At 44.0% G+C, this 14,980-nt stretch overlaps 1 protein-coding gene across 2 annotated transcripts in view; it reads right to left on the minus strand.

Moving 5' to 3' along the window:
* Nucleotides 1-1,243: 1,243 nt before the first annotated feature.
* LOC120998283 (amine sulfotransferase-like) overlaps nucleotides 1,244-14,980 on the minus strand; it is a 151,963-nt gene continuing 138,226 nt past the window's right edge. For both annotated transcript variants that reach the window (XM_040428907.1, XM_040428908.1), the window contains exon 7: nucleotides 1,244-1,558. In XM_040428907.1, coding sequence (XP_040284841.1) covers nucleotides 1,428-1,558 — 131 coding nt within the window. In that variant the 3' untranslated portion in view covers nucleotides 1,244-1,427. The remainder of the gene's footprint in view (nucleotides 1,559-14,980) is intronic.

The following is a 14,980-nucleotide window of genomic DNA, read 5'->3' on the forward strand; positions in this document are numbered from 1 at the left end:
TGTGTAGCATATTTAAATAGTATATATCTTTGTGCTTTTGCACTTATAATTTGTATGTTAGATATTTTGTACAAATATTTTGTGTCCTTGATTTAATATTCTCATGCAACTGATACTTACCTGTTACGGTTAACAGGCCCTCTTTATAATTATATTTATAATTATGTGTTTGATTGCATGCATTACAGCCTTTGGTGCTTTCTTATGATATGCACACTATATTGTTGATACAAAGGCTATGCACTACTTGCATTATGTTATGTCACCAATAGAGGAATTGATCTTTGATATACACAGAGTATGAAATTTGGCCAGCCCCTTTCCAGTTGTTCCTTCTTCGTGTACTGTGTTTATTTCTTTATGTTTTTTTTTTTTTAAATACTTTTATGTGGTATTATTAATAAAGATATATTTTTAACTACATTTGGATGTGATCATTGTATGGTTTGGGCATACAAATATTTTTGATAGGTGATGTTTTAAGATTTATGTGGCCCTTCTAGGTCATTTTTTTTTTTTAACACTATAACCTGTAAAATAATCACAAGAACAAGGAAAAGTGGTGTACTAGTGGCAAGTTTACTTCTTAAAATGAGAGAAGGATATGAAATCATATGTTCCAGCATTAATATAGAGAAATCAAGTGATATTTTACTCATATGATATAGGAAAAAAAATTATTACTGTGACTGTTTAACCTAATGCAAAAGTGTGCTAAGAAAAAGAGTCTTGCCCTGAGCTACATTTTTACTCAAGAAAATTTAAAGGGTGTGTTATCAGAAATTAACATAAAAAAGCGATTTAAACAATGGGTTAAACAGATTTTTAAAGAATTTTTGGTGATGTTATTCATAATTTTCCATGTTAATATCCATATTAAAAATAACTAAAATCCAGCTGTTTTCCCACTGGTCAATAGGCCTAAAAATAGGAAGCATTTCTTGGTCTGTACAGATCACGTTACACTTTACTGCAGATAACTGCTTCTCATTACTGGCTGGATTAAAAAGACAGTTATCACCTATATATTGGATCCACCATTCACAATAGGTGATATTACTGTGTATCTACTCCCTCTTGACCTCTGTACCATTCACAAAGCACACCTAGAAAATTCTCCCAAAGAAGTCTAGGAGGCCCCCTCTTGTCTATTGTCTATATAGCCCATGGTGGCTGCTGTAAAGTATATCTCTAAATGCTGTAAATGACAGCTCAGGCAAGATGGCAGGCCACATGTTCAGGAAATGGAATTAAGAAATCTGTGATAACAAAATTAGAAAAACAGATTAGAAAAAAAGGTTGTGTGTCACTATCTGGTTTAAATGACAGAAAAAAGTAATTTGACACATTCCCTTAATAAAGTCTTCTGATTAGTTTATGCCGCATTCTAAAGCCTATCATTTCTAACTTTATGGACAAATGGAACTCTAGGATGCAGTCTCTTCATTGATGTCCCAGACAAACTTGATTGGCAGATCTCCCAGCTTTTCTTTACAGATTTGATTCAGCTTCTCATTTTGTGCCACGGTCATCATATTTTTCCAGTCACCAATAGTCCCTAGTTAAGAGTATAGATGAATTCTGAGTCAGATTTATTAGAATAAAGCACCGATAATAGTTACAAGGTCAAAGTGGAATAGCCTAGAAATAGTTTACCAAGATCTCACAAAATATCAACAGTTTTAATTTATACAATACATTTAAAATCTATTTATTTATTTCTTTGACACTTGCTGTAATATAATCCATCTCATAACAGGTTCATATCTATGGCTTTAATCTAATTTTTGTTTGTTACATACTATGGTATACCTTCCGTAGTCTACTATATACCATAATGGTACACTACTACCATAAAGATCAATACAGAGGTTGAGGGCACTAATAGTAAAGTAAGGATTAGATGTTTGGCAGCTCAGGGGATGTGTTCTTTCTTAGGGGATGTGTCCTTTCTGCTGCAGCTAGTGGCAGTTGAAGGATGGAACTGAGCATTAGCTTCCATCTCAGTGAGCAGGACAGACAAATTAGAAAAAGAGCAAATGGCAGTTGGTGCTATAAAGATAGTATTCATTGAATAACTCAGTAGCTATAATACATTTTTAATTATATGCAGTTACAAATGTATCCAGGTGCTGGTTTGAAAACTGCAGAATATTTTTTGTGGGACAATCCCTTTAAAGTCTTCTGAACATGCAGGTGAATACCATAGGGTGTTATGGAGCCTTCCCACTGTATCCCACAATTAAAGGGCTTGTCCAGCCATTTAAGATGTTTTAAAAATAGCTACCGTATTTTTCGCCCTATAAGACGCACCGGCCCATAAGACGCACCTAGGTTTTTGAGGAGGAAAATAAGAAAAAAAATATTTTGAACCCATAGGTGTGCTTTTGGTGGGTTTTGAACTAATTGTGGTCTGTGGATGGCGCACCGTTTTGGGGGATCTGTGGATGGCGGACTGTTATGGGGGATCTGTGGGTGACGCACTGTTATAGGGGATCTGTGGGTGACACTTATGGGGGATCCGTGGGTGACACTTATGGGGGATCTGTGGGTGACACTTATGGGGGATCTATGGGTGACACTTATGGGGGTCCCTGGATGGCACTGTTATGGGGGGATCTGTGGATGACACGCATCTTATGCTATGTGTCATCCACAGATCCCCTCCATAACAGTGTCCCTGTAGTGAATGACCCTCAATACAGGGGGTGGGGGTCGCATCTGCTTTTATGATGACATCGGGGCCCGTGCAGTGACTGTATTCTACTACACGGGCCCCGCTCACTGTATAATCGTATCTGTAATAGTTAATTATGTATATACCGGTAATCGCATAATCAGCGCTACTTACAACTACAAGCGCTCGGTAGGTAGCAGAGAGGAGGAGGCAGGCCGGGAGGACGGGCGCTGGCAGCGTGAGTCACTACGTCACGCGCCTGCGCCGCCTGCTTCATTCATAAAGTGGGCGGCGCGTGACGTAGTGACTCACGCTGCCAGCGCCCGTCCTCCCGGCCTGCCTCCTCCCTCCTCTTTGCTACCTACCGAGTGCTTGTAGTTGTAAATAGTGCTGATTATGCGATTACCAGTATATACATAATTAACTATTACAGATACGATTATACAGTGAGCGGGGCCCGTGTAGTAGAATACAGTCACTGCACGGGCCCCGCTGTCATTATAAATGCAGATGCCGGCCCCATACTCTCCTCCCTCACAGCAGATACACCGGCCACGCGGCATCTCGGCGGGTGTATTATTGAAAATATGGCAAAATCAGCAGCATTCGCCCCATAAGACGCACTGCTATTTTCCCCCCACTTTTGGGGGGAGGGGAAAGTGCGTCTTATAGGGCGAAAAATACGGTATGTAAGAAGGCTTTAAATAAGAAAAGAAGTCCTAACTAACCGCTCCCTTGCTGCTCCCTTTATTTTTTGTTCCCTGTCAATATGAAAATGTGACCACTCAGCCAATCACTGGATGCAGCAGGTCACTGATGCAGCCAGTAATTGGTTGAGTGGGCAAATCTAAAAATCTATACATGTGATATTCCACACACAACTATTCACTGGATTTCAAGTTATCCCAACAAGGAATACTGATAGAATAATCTAAAAACATACGATTGTGGCACTGGCAGTCCATCTACATGCTTAGCTGTGATAAAGAAAAATTTATATATATATATATATATATATATATATATACAGTACAGACCAAAAGTTTGGACACACCTTCTCATTCAAAGAGTTTTCTTTATTTTCATGACTATGAAGGCATCAAAACTATGAATTAACACATGTGGAATTATATACATAACAAGCAAGTGTGAAACAACTGAAAATATGTCAGATTCTAGGTTCTTCAAAGTAGCCACCATTTGCTTTGATTACTGCTTTGCACACTCTTGGCATTCTCTTGATGAGCTTCAAGAGGTAGTCCCCTGAAATGGTTTTCACTTCACAGGTGTGCCCTGTCAGGTTTAATAAGTGGGATTTCTTACCTTATAAATGGGGTTGGGACCATCAGTGGCGTTGAGGAGAAGTCAGGTGGATACACAGCTGATAGTCCTACTGAATAGACTGTTAGAATTTGTATTATGGCAAGAAAAAAGCAGCTAAGTAAAGAAAAACGAGTGGCCATCATTACCTTAAGAAATGAAGGTCAGTCAGTCAGCCGAAAAATTGGGAAAACTTTGAAAGTAAGGGCTATTTGACCATGAATGAGAGTGATGGGGTGCTGCGCCAGATGACCTGACCTCCACAGTCACCGGACCTGAACCCAATCGAGATGGTTTGGGGTGAGCTGGACCGCAGAGTGAAGGCAAAAGGGCCAACAAGTGCTAAGCATCTCTGGGAACTCCTTCAAGACTGTTGGAAGACCATTTCAGGGGACAACCTCTTGAAGCTCATCAAGAGAATGCCAAGAGTGTGCAAAGCAGTAATCAAAGCAAAAGGTGGCTATTTTGAAGAACCTAGAATATGACATATTTTCAGTTGTTTCACACTTGTTTGTTATGTATATAATTCCACATGTGTTAATTCATTGTTTTGATGCCTTCATAGTCTTGAAAATAAAGAAAACTCTTTGAATGAGAAGGTGTGTCCAAACTTTCGGTCTGTACTGTATATATATATATATATATATATATATATATGTATATATATATTTCTTTGCTACTAATCAATTACCCATATTATAGTATATGCAGTAACTTTGACCTACTAAAAGAAGGTTTTCACCTATCTGTTGAGCAAGAATGAAATCTTTGGTGTGACATTTATTGCTCATCCCTTTTGAAACAGGGAGGCAGCTGGGAAAAAGCCTGTCCCAGGGACACTGGTCAAAATATCAGCCCTAGTAATGCTGTGCTAGACAACAACATAATGATGTTGTTAATAATATGCTTACTGTGAGAGTGCAAATTGTAAGGAGAACACCCAAATGGCAGGTGGTTAAAAAATTGTCCTAAAAGTCTCTTGTTTCGGACAAGGAGCTCTCTGGTTGTGCTTGTTTCCCACTTATTTCATGCTTACTCTCTATACTATATTTTATACTCAATTCTCCTAAAAAACTTAAACCAGAGACTTTAATTTAGGCCTCATGCACACGACCGCAGTTATGGTCCGCATCCGAGCCGCAGTTTTTGCGGCTCGGATGCAGACCATTCACTTCAACTTCAACTTTGTGTGTTGTCCACATCCGTTGCTCTGTTCCGAGGCTCCGCAAAAAAAAATATAGCATGTCCTATTCTTGTCCGTTTTGCGGACAAGAATAGGCATGTCTACAATAGGCCGCCCGTTCCGTTCCGCAAATTGCGGAATGCACACGGGCGGCTTCCGTTTTTTGTGGATCCGCGGTTTGCGGACCGCAAAAAACGCAACGGTCGTGTGCATGAGGCCTTAAAGAGAACCTGTCCCCTTTCCTGACATGTCTATTTTAGCAACAACTTGCATTTCCAATGTAATAACAATTCTTGAACATCTATTCTTATGACTCTATGTTGTGTCATTTGTCTAATTGTTCCTTCTAAAAGTTATGAAGTACCAGACGTGCCAGACTTCTTTATCAGCTGTGTGCATGAACCCTGTTCAGCATCACATAGAGTGCCTATAGTTTCATAATACAGACCTATAGCCACTCTGTGTGCCTCTGTGTAGTGCCTCCAGCAGACAATGAAGGGGGATTTATCAAGACTAGCATTTTCATATAATAGTCTTCACCTAATTTGCGCTGGTGTTAAATGCTCAGAAACTAAAAATTATGTCAGCTATGAGTTGACATATATTTCAGGTGTAATTTACTGAGCACTAGTTTTCTCGTGTCAGTTAGAGATGAGCAAATTGAAGTTGACGTATTGGAATACGATCTGAATTTCAGGAAAAATTTGATTTGCAAAGAAGTCGAATTTCCTCACGCTTCGTGGTAACAAATCGTATTTTCTCGTAAAATGGCTGCTGCATGTGTGAGGACATGGAGCAAGGAACTCTGGGAAGGCGGGATCACCCATAATGCTATCAGCAGCCAGCCCTGTGATGTCACAGCCCTATAAATAGCCTCAGCCATCTTGGATTCTGCCATATTCCAGTGTACTTAGTGCAGGGAGAGACTTCAGCAGGCGCTAGGGACAGTGTTAGGAAAGACTTTATTCAGCAAAAAAAATAATTTAGAAGTTCATGGAAAGATCATTCAAAGTGTAGGGAAAGGAAAGGGAGGCATTATCCACACTATAAAAGGAGAACAGGGTCCTATAGGGGAGTGTACAACCTGGGTAATAGGAGCAATTTTATTACACCTTGCTGCACTAATTGGGGATCCAAATTGCTGTTATACTGCTGCTTTTAGGTTGTTTGCACTATATGAGACATCAGTAATTCCAGCAAACCTTATTGGGGTGCAAGTTCTGTGTGATACAGCCATTTACGGGGTGTATTAATAGAAAATATAAGTACGTCTTATTAGCCGTTCTGCGGTGAAAATACATTGTGATACAGCCATTTTTTGGGGTATATTAATAGGAAATCTAAGTACGTCTTATTAGCCAATCTGCAGTGAATTTACATTGTTATACAGTAATTTTTTGGGTGTATTAATAGGAAATCTAAGTACGTCTGATTAGCCGTTCAGCGGTAAACATACATTGTGATACAGCCATTTTTGGGGTATATTTATAGGAAATATAAGTATGTTATTAGCCGTTCTGCTGTGAACTTACATTGTCATACAGCCATTTTTGGGGTGTATTTATAGGAAATCTAAGTACGTTTTATTAGCCATTCTGCGGTGAACATACATTGTCATACAGACATTTTTGGGGTGTATTTATAGGAAATATAAGTATGTCTTATTAGCCGTTCTGCTGTGAACTTACATTGTCATACAGCCATTTTGGGGGTGTATTTATAGGAAATCTAAGTACGTTTTATTAGCCATTCTGCGGTGAACATACATTGTTTTACAGCCATTTTTGGGGTTTATTTATAGGAAATAGTAGTACGGTACCGTACATCTTATTAGCCGTTCTGCACTGAATTTACATTGTGAAACAGCCATTTTTGGGGTGTATTTATAGGAAATACAAGTATGTCTTATTAGCAGTTCTGCACTGAATTTACATTGTGACACAGCCTTTTTTTGGGTGTGTTTATAGGAAATACAAGTACGTCTTATTAATCATTCTGCGGTGAATTTACATTGTGACACAGCCTTTTTTGGGGTGTATTTATAGAAAATGCAAGTACGTCTTACTAGCCGTTCTGAGGTGAACTTACCGTGTGATACAGCCATTCTTGGAGTGTTTACTTTTAATTTAAGCAGGAGTCGCAGCGACAGGCCTGAGCTCCCAGTGTCATCTAGCGGTCGTGTCTTAACCAGCAACCCAGAGGTGCTTGAATGGTTGACTCGGTCTTCTACTTAGTTGCAAGTGACATCAGACACCCCCAGCCAAGAGTCGGTGAGTTCCTCTGGACACAACGTTTAGTTGGCATGGCCCAGGAGCAGGCCCTGTGCCCCCACCTGTCCTGAACCTTCCTCTGTCATTTTCAGTTCCCTCAACTCCGTTTTAGTGAGGACAAACTTCTAGAGGACAGTCAGCAGCTACTGTCCAGCCAAGATCTGAAGGAGAGATCTGCTGCTTACTTCGGTAGGCGGGCAAATAGTGATGATGAGAGTCGCATGGGAGCTGGTGTTGCGAGCAGTCAGGCGCCTGGTCCTGAGACCATTGAGGGGGACATCAGTGACATGCAGACAGTAGGGGATGATGATGTAGCCAATTGCCTTTGGGAGCTGGGTGAAGAAGGGGCTTCATCATCATCAGGAGAAGAGGGTGGCAGCTTGCGAGTGAGGCAGCGGCTAAGCCAGCAGGGTGGCAGCAGTGCGAGGTCGGGAGCCAAACGTGCCCAGGGTAGAACGCCTGCTTCGCAGTAGTCTACCTGCCTGGAAAGTAACGGTGCAGGGGTTCATAGAGGCAGCGATAGCAGATAGTCAGTGTGGAGAATTGGGGGGAAAATGCCATACTTGGCAGTGTGGCAGTTTTTCATCAAGCCGGAGGAGGAGAACATGGGCATTTGTCAAATCTGTGGGCAGAAGCATGGCCAGGGTGCATCACGGCCCTGCAATCAACACTAGCAGCATCATCGTAGAGTGACCTGGGGGAATCATGGCTCCGATGTAGTGGTCCAGCCTCCCGCATTAACCAATGCATCACCCAGTGGCTCGCACTCCTTTTTCTGCATTCAAGGCTCCACCACCATCATCTACTGGCCCTGATGCTCCTGCTCCTCCTTCTCCTACTCCCCATCAGTCATTTCGTCAGCAGTCGATCACTGAAGAGATTGCAAAAAGACAGCAGTACGGATGCACTCATCCAACGGTGCAGAAGCTGAATGTGCACTTGGCCAAATTGGTGGTACTGCAGTCCCTCCCTTTCCAAGTGGTGGACTCTGCACCTTTCAGAGAACTTATGGCTTGTGCCGAGCCAGGGTGGAGTCCCAAGCCGTCATTTATTTGCGAAAAAGGGCCGATGTGTGGAGCTGTAACTACGGTCAAGGACAATATATGTCCTTTACGGCCCACTGAATAAATGTGGTTCCTACCCAGCCACACCAGCAACTTGGCCAGGTGACGCCACTGCCGCCTCCACGTTCTCAAGCTGTGGGTTCTGCGCCAATGTCCGCCTCTGCCTCCTCATCCTCCACCATGTCCTCAGCCTCCACTGCAGGGACTGTGTGCTCCTTCAGCATACCACATGTGCAGGGCACGGCGGTGTCACACTGTTCTGCATCTAGTTTGCCTGGTCAAACGGAGTCACACAGGGGAGGAACTACTCTGTGTCCTCCATCAAGAACTCGAATCCTGGCTTTCTCCTCACCAATTTAAAGGGACACTGACAGGCCCTATAAACATATTTAGTTATTCCTATGCAGTCATAGATCTATTAAAGTGTATTCCAATGATATAAGAGTACCCCCTGTCCGCATTGTAAACCATGTAAAAACAACTTTATATTGATCTGTCAATCACATTTCTTTATGCCCAAGGGGCGTTTCTTCACATTTCTTTATGCCCAAGGGGCGTTTTTTCTCATACCTTTGTGCCCAGCCGTGCCTCAACTGTCGATTCCTAGCGCCGCCCAGCTCATTATTATTCACTGCGCTACAGGGCGATGAGTAAGACGAGGCAGATGACCTAGACACACTGTGGCAGTATGCAGCGGAGATGGAGACAGAGAGTCCCTTCGAGTCACTTTCGCAACTGGCACGATGCATGCTCAGTTGCTTTCATAGAGACAGACAAAATGTCACCATTCGGCAGAGGGATGACTACTGGCTCTCCACCATGTTAGACGCACGCTACCGGACCAAAATAGGGGACCTTTTTCCATCTGGTGAGAGGGAAGACAAACTGAACTACTATTGAGACTATGTAGTTAGTTGGCCGCTGCCTATGTGCGCCATTGCCCATCCTCATAAAGGTCTGACCAGGGGGCCCTCTGCGCTCATATTCCATTGCCATGACTGCTAAGGGGGGGGGGGGGTGTTGCAGGAGAAGTACCAGCTCCATCAGCAGCAACTTAAGTATAGAGTTTCTGATGAGCAGTTTTTTTCACCTGCCTAGTGAAGAAACTATTCACCAGCAGCTGCTAGACATGGAGCAGAACCTGAACCAGCAGGTGGTGGCATACTTGGACTGTACCCTGCCACCCCACATTAAAGATCCCCTGGACTATTGGGCAAACAAACTTGATTTGTAGCCACAACTAGCTGAGTTTGCCATGGACAAGCTTTCCTGCCCAGACAGTAGTGTGGCATCAGAGCGGGTGTTTAGTGCAGGGGAAGCCATAGCTACCCCAAGTAAAACTCGCCTTTCCACCCAAAATGTGGAGAAACTGACCTTTGTGAAGATGAATCAGGCATGGATCAGCCAGGATTTCCACACACCAGTGCCTGATGCATCAGACTGGATCATCCATGGTGCCACCCCAAAAATTTGTCAAAAGAGACCTGTTTCTTCTGGCTACCTGCTTCAGCTACTATTCTGATGCTGCCACCCACCTGATGCCACACACCTGCTGCTAGGTGATCCTACTGCCACCCAACATCTTGTGCTGGTCAGGGGCGTTGCTAGGGTCTAAAGACATCCGGGGCACGAGCCCACGTGAAGCCACGTCCCCACCCCACGAAGCCACGCCCTCATCGGCATCGGTGGCCTTCACAGTAGTTATTAACCCCTTTCAGCAGTCACCCCTTCAGTGAATGGGGGACTGCTGAAAGGGGTTAATAACTACAGTGAAGGGCCTAGCCGTCTGGGCAACCCCACAGATCATCCTAACCTATGGTCAGCCTAATTTAAAAATGAAGCAAACCCCCCAACTATAAACTAATCACAGAAGTTGTAACCCATCAACCCCCCTTGTACTTGTTCCGCTACTTGCAGGCTGCGCGGGCATGAGTTCAGATTTTCAGACCGAAGTGACAGAAGTTTTGAACTCATTTTCAAACTTACCCGTATTTTTCGCCCTATAAGACGCTCCGGCCCATAAGATGCACCTAGGTTTTAGAGGGAGACAATAAGAAAAAAATATTTTTCATCAGACCACCAATCAGACCCCCACTGTTAATTAGACCTCAGCTGACAGCCCTAATAAGACCACCAATGTTAATAAGACCCCAATAAGATCTCAGATAAGACCCCAATGTGAATGACCCCCAATCAGACCTCAGATAAGAGCCCCAGTGCCTCATATCTGCCCCCCAGTGCCCCTCTTCAGCCCCCCAGTGCCCCTCTTCAGCCCCCCAGTGTCCATCTTCAGCCCCCCAGTGTCCATCTTCAGCCCCCCAGTGCCTCATATAAGGTCCCAGTGCCTCATATCAGCCCCCCAGCAGCCTCATAACAGCCCCCCAGTGCCTCATATCAGCCCACCAGTGTCCCTCTTAAGCCCCCCAGTGCCTCATATCAGTCCCCAGTGCCTCATATCAGCCCCCCAGTGTCTCATATCAGCCCCCCAGTGCCTCATATCAGCCCCCTGGTGCCTCATATCAGCCCCCCAGTGTCCCTCTTCAGGCCCCCAATGCCTCATATCAGCCCCCCAGTGCCTCATATCAGCCCCCCAGTGTCTCATATCAGTCCCCAGTGCCTCATATCAGCCCCCAGCAGCCTCTCTTAAACCCCCAGTGCCTCACATCAGCCCTCAATGCCCCTCTTCAGCCCCCCAGCGCCTCATATCTGCCCCCAGTGCCCTTCTTCAGCCCCCAGCAGCCTCTCTTCAGCCCCCAGTGCCTCACATCAGCCCCCAATGCCCCTCTTCAGCCCCCCCAGTGCCTCACATCAGCCCCAATGCCCCTCTTCAGCCCCCAAGTGCCTCACATCAGCCCCCCAGTGCCCCATATCAGCCCCCCAATGCCCCATATCAGCCCCCCAGCAGCCTCTTTTCAGCCCCCAGTGCCCCTCTTCATCCCCCAGTGCCTCCATCAGCCCCTAAATAAAATAAAATAAAAAAACACTTACAGTTCCTGCTCCGGATGCTGCTGCTCTTCACCACTCGGTAATCCTCTTGTATAGTCTGCTGTGCAGCCTTGACAGTGGAGCGCCGAGGACCAGGAAGTAAAAGGTGAGTATAACTCTTCCCGGACAGCATAAACATTCGGGGCACTGGAAAAAACATTCGGGGCTCCAGCCCTGAATGTTTTGACCTAACAAAGCCCCTGGTGCTGGTACTGGCTAGGCTTTTGCTCCCCACCTCATCACTCTGTCACTGGGCCACTCTGTGGTCTTCTCATGCTGCTGCCAACTCACCACTCTGTGGTCTCCTCATGCTGCTGCCATCTCAACACTCTGTGACTGGGCCACTGTGTGGTCTCCTCATGCTGCTGCCAACTCAACACTCTATGGTCTCCTCATGCTGCTGCCACCTCACCACTCTGTGGTCTCCTCATGCTGCTGCCACCTGAACACTCTGTCACTGGGCCACTCTGTGGTCTCCTCATGCTGCTGACAACTTAACACACTGTGGTCTGCTCATGTTGCTGCCAACTCACCACACTGTGGTCTTCTCATGCTGCTGCCAACTCAACACACTGTGGTCTCCTCATGCTGCTGCCAACTCAACACACTGTGGTCTCCTCATGCTGCTGCCACCTCACCTCTCTGTGGTCTCCTAATGCTGCTGCCACCTCACCACTCTGTGGTCTCCTTGTGCTACTGCCTCCTCAGCACTCTGTCACTGGGCCACTCTGTGGACTTCTCATGCTGTCCCCACCCTCCGCCATTTTTCCTTTTCAGCCTGGTTGACATCACCATTTATTTTAATCTTCTTCTGATCAGATCCTGTCTTTGGAGCAGCCGTAAGGCTTGTATCACATGGTCCCTATTTTGTATCAGGATATGCTCATGATTTGGTAGCCAAAAGCAAGAGTGGTACAAAACACAGAATACATGCAAATATTCCATTCATGTGTCATCTCTGTTTTGGATCCACTCCTGTTTTTTGGGGGGCATTAGCAATACTGATGAATTACTGACCAAATGCTGACTGAGTTAAGGCAGATGCTCAACAGACAGGATCCGTTTTTGTAGGGTTGTTCTTCTGACGGAATAGAAGACGGGCAAAATAATCAGTGACGTCAACACAAACTTACTGCTGACACCCTCTCCACTCTGTCGGGGGGCTCAACTTGTATCAGAGTTTAACAGAACAGGTTCTGTAGATATACATGTGGAATCAGCTGACGGTGTAAAAGGAATGCACTCTTTCACGCTATAGTAGGATCTTGGGCAGCTTCACAGTTCTTCATACTTGACGCTAACATTAACCTGTAAGGCTGAGTTCACACTTGAATTATTTGGTCACTTTTTGCCCCGTAACTGACCAAATAAGTGAAGTGATTCTAAGAGTGACGCCTGTCATCTGTGTGTCATACTGACTGACAGTACTGTTTTACTACCGCAGCAGACTCCCTATGCATGTTTCTGCAAGGCACAGTGTTCTACATCACTATACAGGCAGCCAGGAAATAGCAGTTTTTTAATGTGATTCGTCACAAAAAAATTCGGACCAAATCGAATTTTTGAGAAATTCACTCATCTCTAGTGTCAGAATCTTAAATCTGTGGAGCCATATAGGACCCATCCCCTCCCTTTCACAAATTTGTAAAAAAAAGTGTAGAATGCAGTGTAAATCTCTTTTTTCGGGCTTATGTACTATGTTACTATGTTACAAAGATTTTTTTTAACAGGCGACTTGTAAAAATTGTGTGACTTTTTGGCACTACTTTTCTAGTGCAGGAAGCTTCATAAATTCCCCTAAATATATTCATTCCTAAGGAAGCATAGCTCTGTAATATGATACCTGATGGAAAATACCATAAATTTGCTGTAACGGACACTGGGCATGGATCCACTGTACCAACTAACTGCTTTGGTGTTGGGCTAGACCTAAGGGTGTTGCCCTGGCAGTCCTTTGTTTTCAGCCTTTAACCACTGTACTGGGATCTGGCTTTCGCTGCAGGGGAGCCACCAGGCTGCTAACTCTTGGAATAGTCCCAGTAGCAGCGGAGCATGTAGGGATCCGACAATACTAGTGGTCAGGATACAGGCAGTGGTCAGGCTAGGCAGAGTTTTTGCGTATACATAAAATAGTCCAAGGTCAGGGTAAACAGCAGAGGGTCAACACGGTAAACAGGCAGCAGTCAGGAAGGTAGCGGAAAGTCAGAGGCGATAATTGGGCAGACTACTGTACATGGGAAGACAATCAAAATAACACACTTTCACTGGTAAACAAGCAAGCTAGGAACTTTAAGCTCAGGCACTTTTCTCTATAGGAAGATGCCTTAAAGGGGTTCTCCAGGAAGTAAGAAAATGAAAATACTTAAGTATTACTTTATTATAAATATTTTTCCAAATACCTTGTATTAGTTATAATGGCTCATTTTATCTAGTGAGCAATCATTAGGAGAGATAAAATTGCCAACATCCTATTAGTACACACGGAACCTGTCCTAATTACACAGCAGGACAAGTTACTTTACAACACTGAGGTAAAGAGCTACCTCATCCTCCTTTCTGCTCTACTTGTCAGGAATTATGATCCTGAATACAGATAAGAACTTCAACTGAATCTCTGTAGGAATGGAGTTCATGAGGAGACATGAAGTGCAGAGATGACAGACAGGAAAGACTGCGGTAATGTGGGGCTGTGGTGATGGAGACTGCATACAGGTGCTGCTGCTCATTAGCCTCATCCCCACCCTCCTCTCTGCACTTCATGTCTCATCATAAACTCCAAAGTTAGAGAAAATGGAAGATGCAATCCTCTAAGGGTGAGAACCCACTAATAGTCAATGTGAATGAAACCACGCACTCTCAAAATAGTATGCAAAGGTAGGTTTAATTGAATGCTCCTTTATACTGAGTAGGTATATATCTCAGGAATGCAATCAAAAAAATTATTTTTAAATAAGAACAAATTTTAATTTAATTATGAACAAATCTCCATATGTGTTATAGATGAAACACTTAAGGTTGCGATTGCTTGGGGAGACGTTTCGGTCTGTTAGACCTTTATCAAATCATCGCTTAAGATAGGAGAAGTGGGTATGTTGATGGTGGCGTCCCACGTTGAGGACGCTGAAACGGGAGAAGATCTTAGGAGCATTAAATTAAACCTACCTTTGCATACTATTTTGAGAGTGCGTGGTTTCATTCATATTGATGATCATCATAAACTCCATTCTTACAGACATTCAGCTAAAGATCAGTTGTATTTAGGATCAGAGAGGGGGGATAAGGCAGCTCTTTACCTCAGTGTGGTGAAGTAACTTGTCCTGCTGTGTGATTAGGACAGGTTTTGTATGTACTAATAGTATGGCAGTCATTTTTTTTCCTAATGATTGCTCCCTAGATAAAACGAGCCATTACAACTAATGAAAAGCATTTAGGAATATATTTATAATAAAGTAATACTTAAGTATTTTCATTTTTTTTAATT

This window comes from Bufo bufo, chromosome 4, assembly GCF_905171765.1.
Source record: "Bufo bufo chromosome 4, aBufBuf1.1, whole genome shotgun sequence".
Lineage (NCBI taxonomy): Eukaryota > Metazoa > Chordata > Amphibia > Anura > Bufonidae > Bufo > Bufo bufo.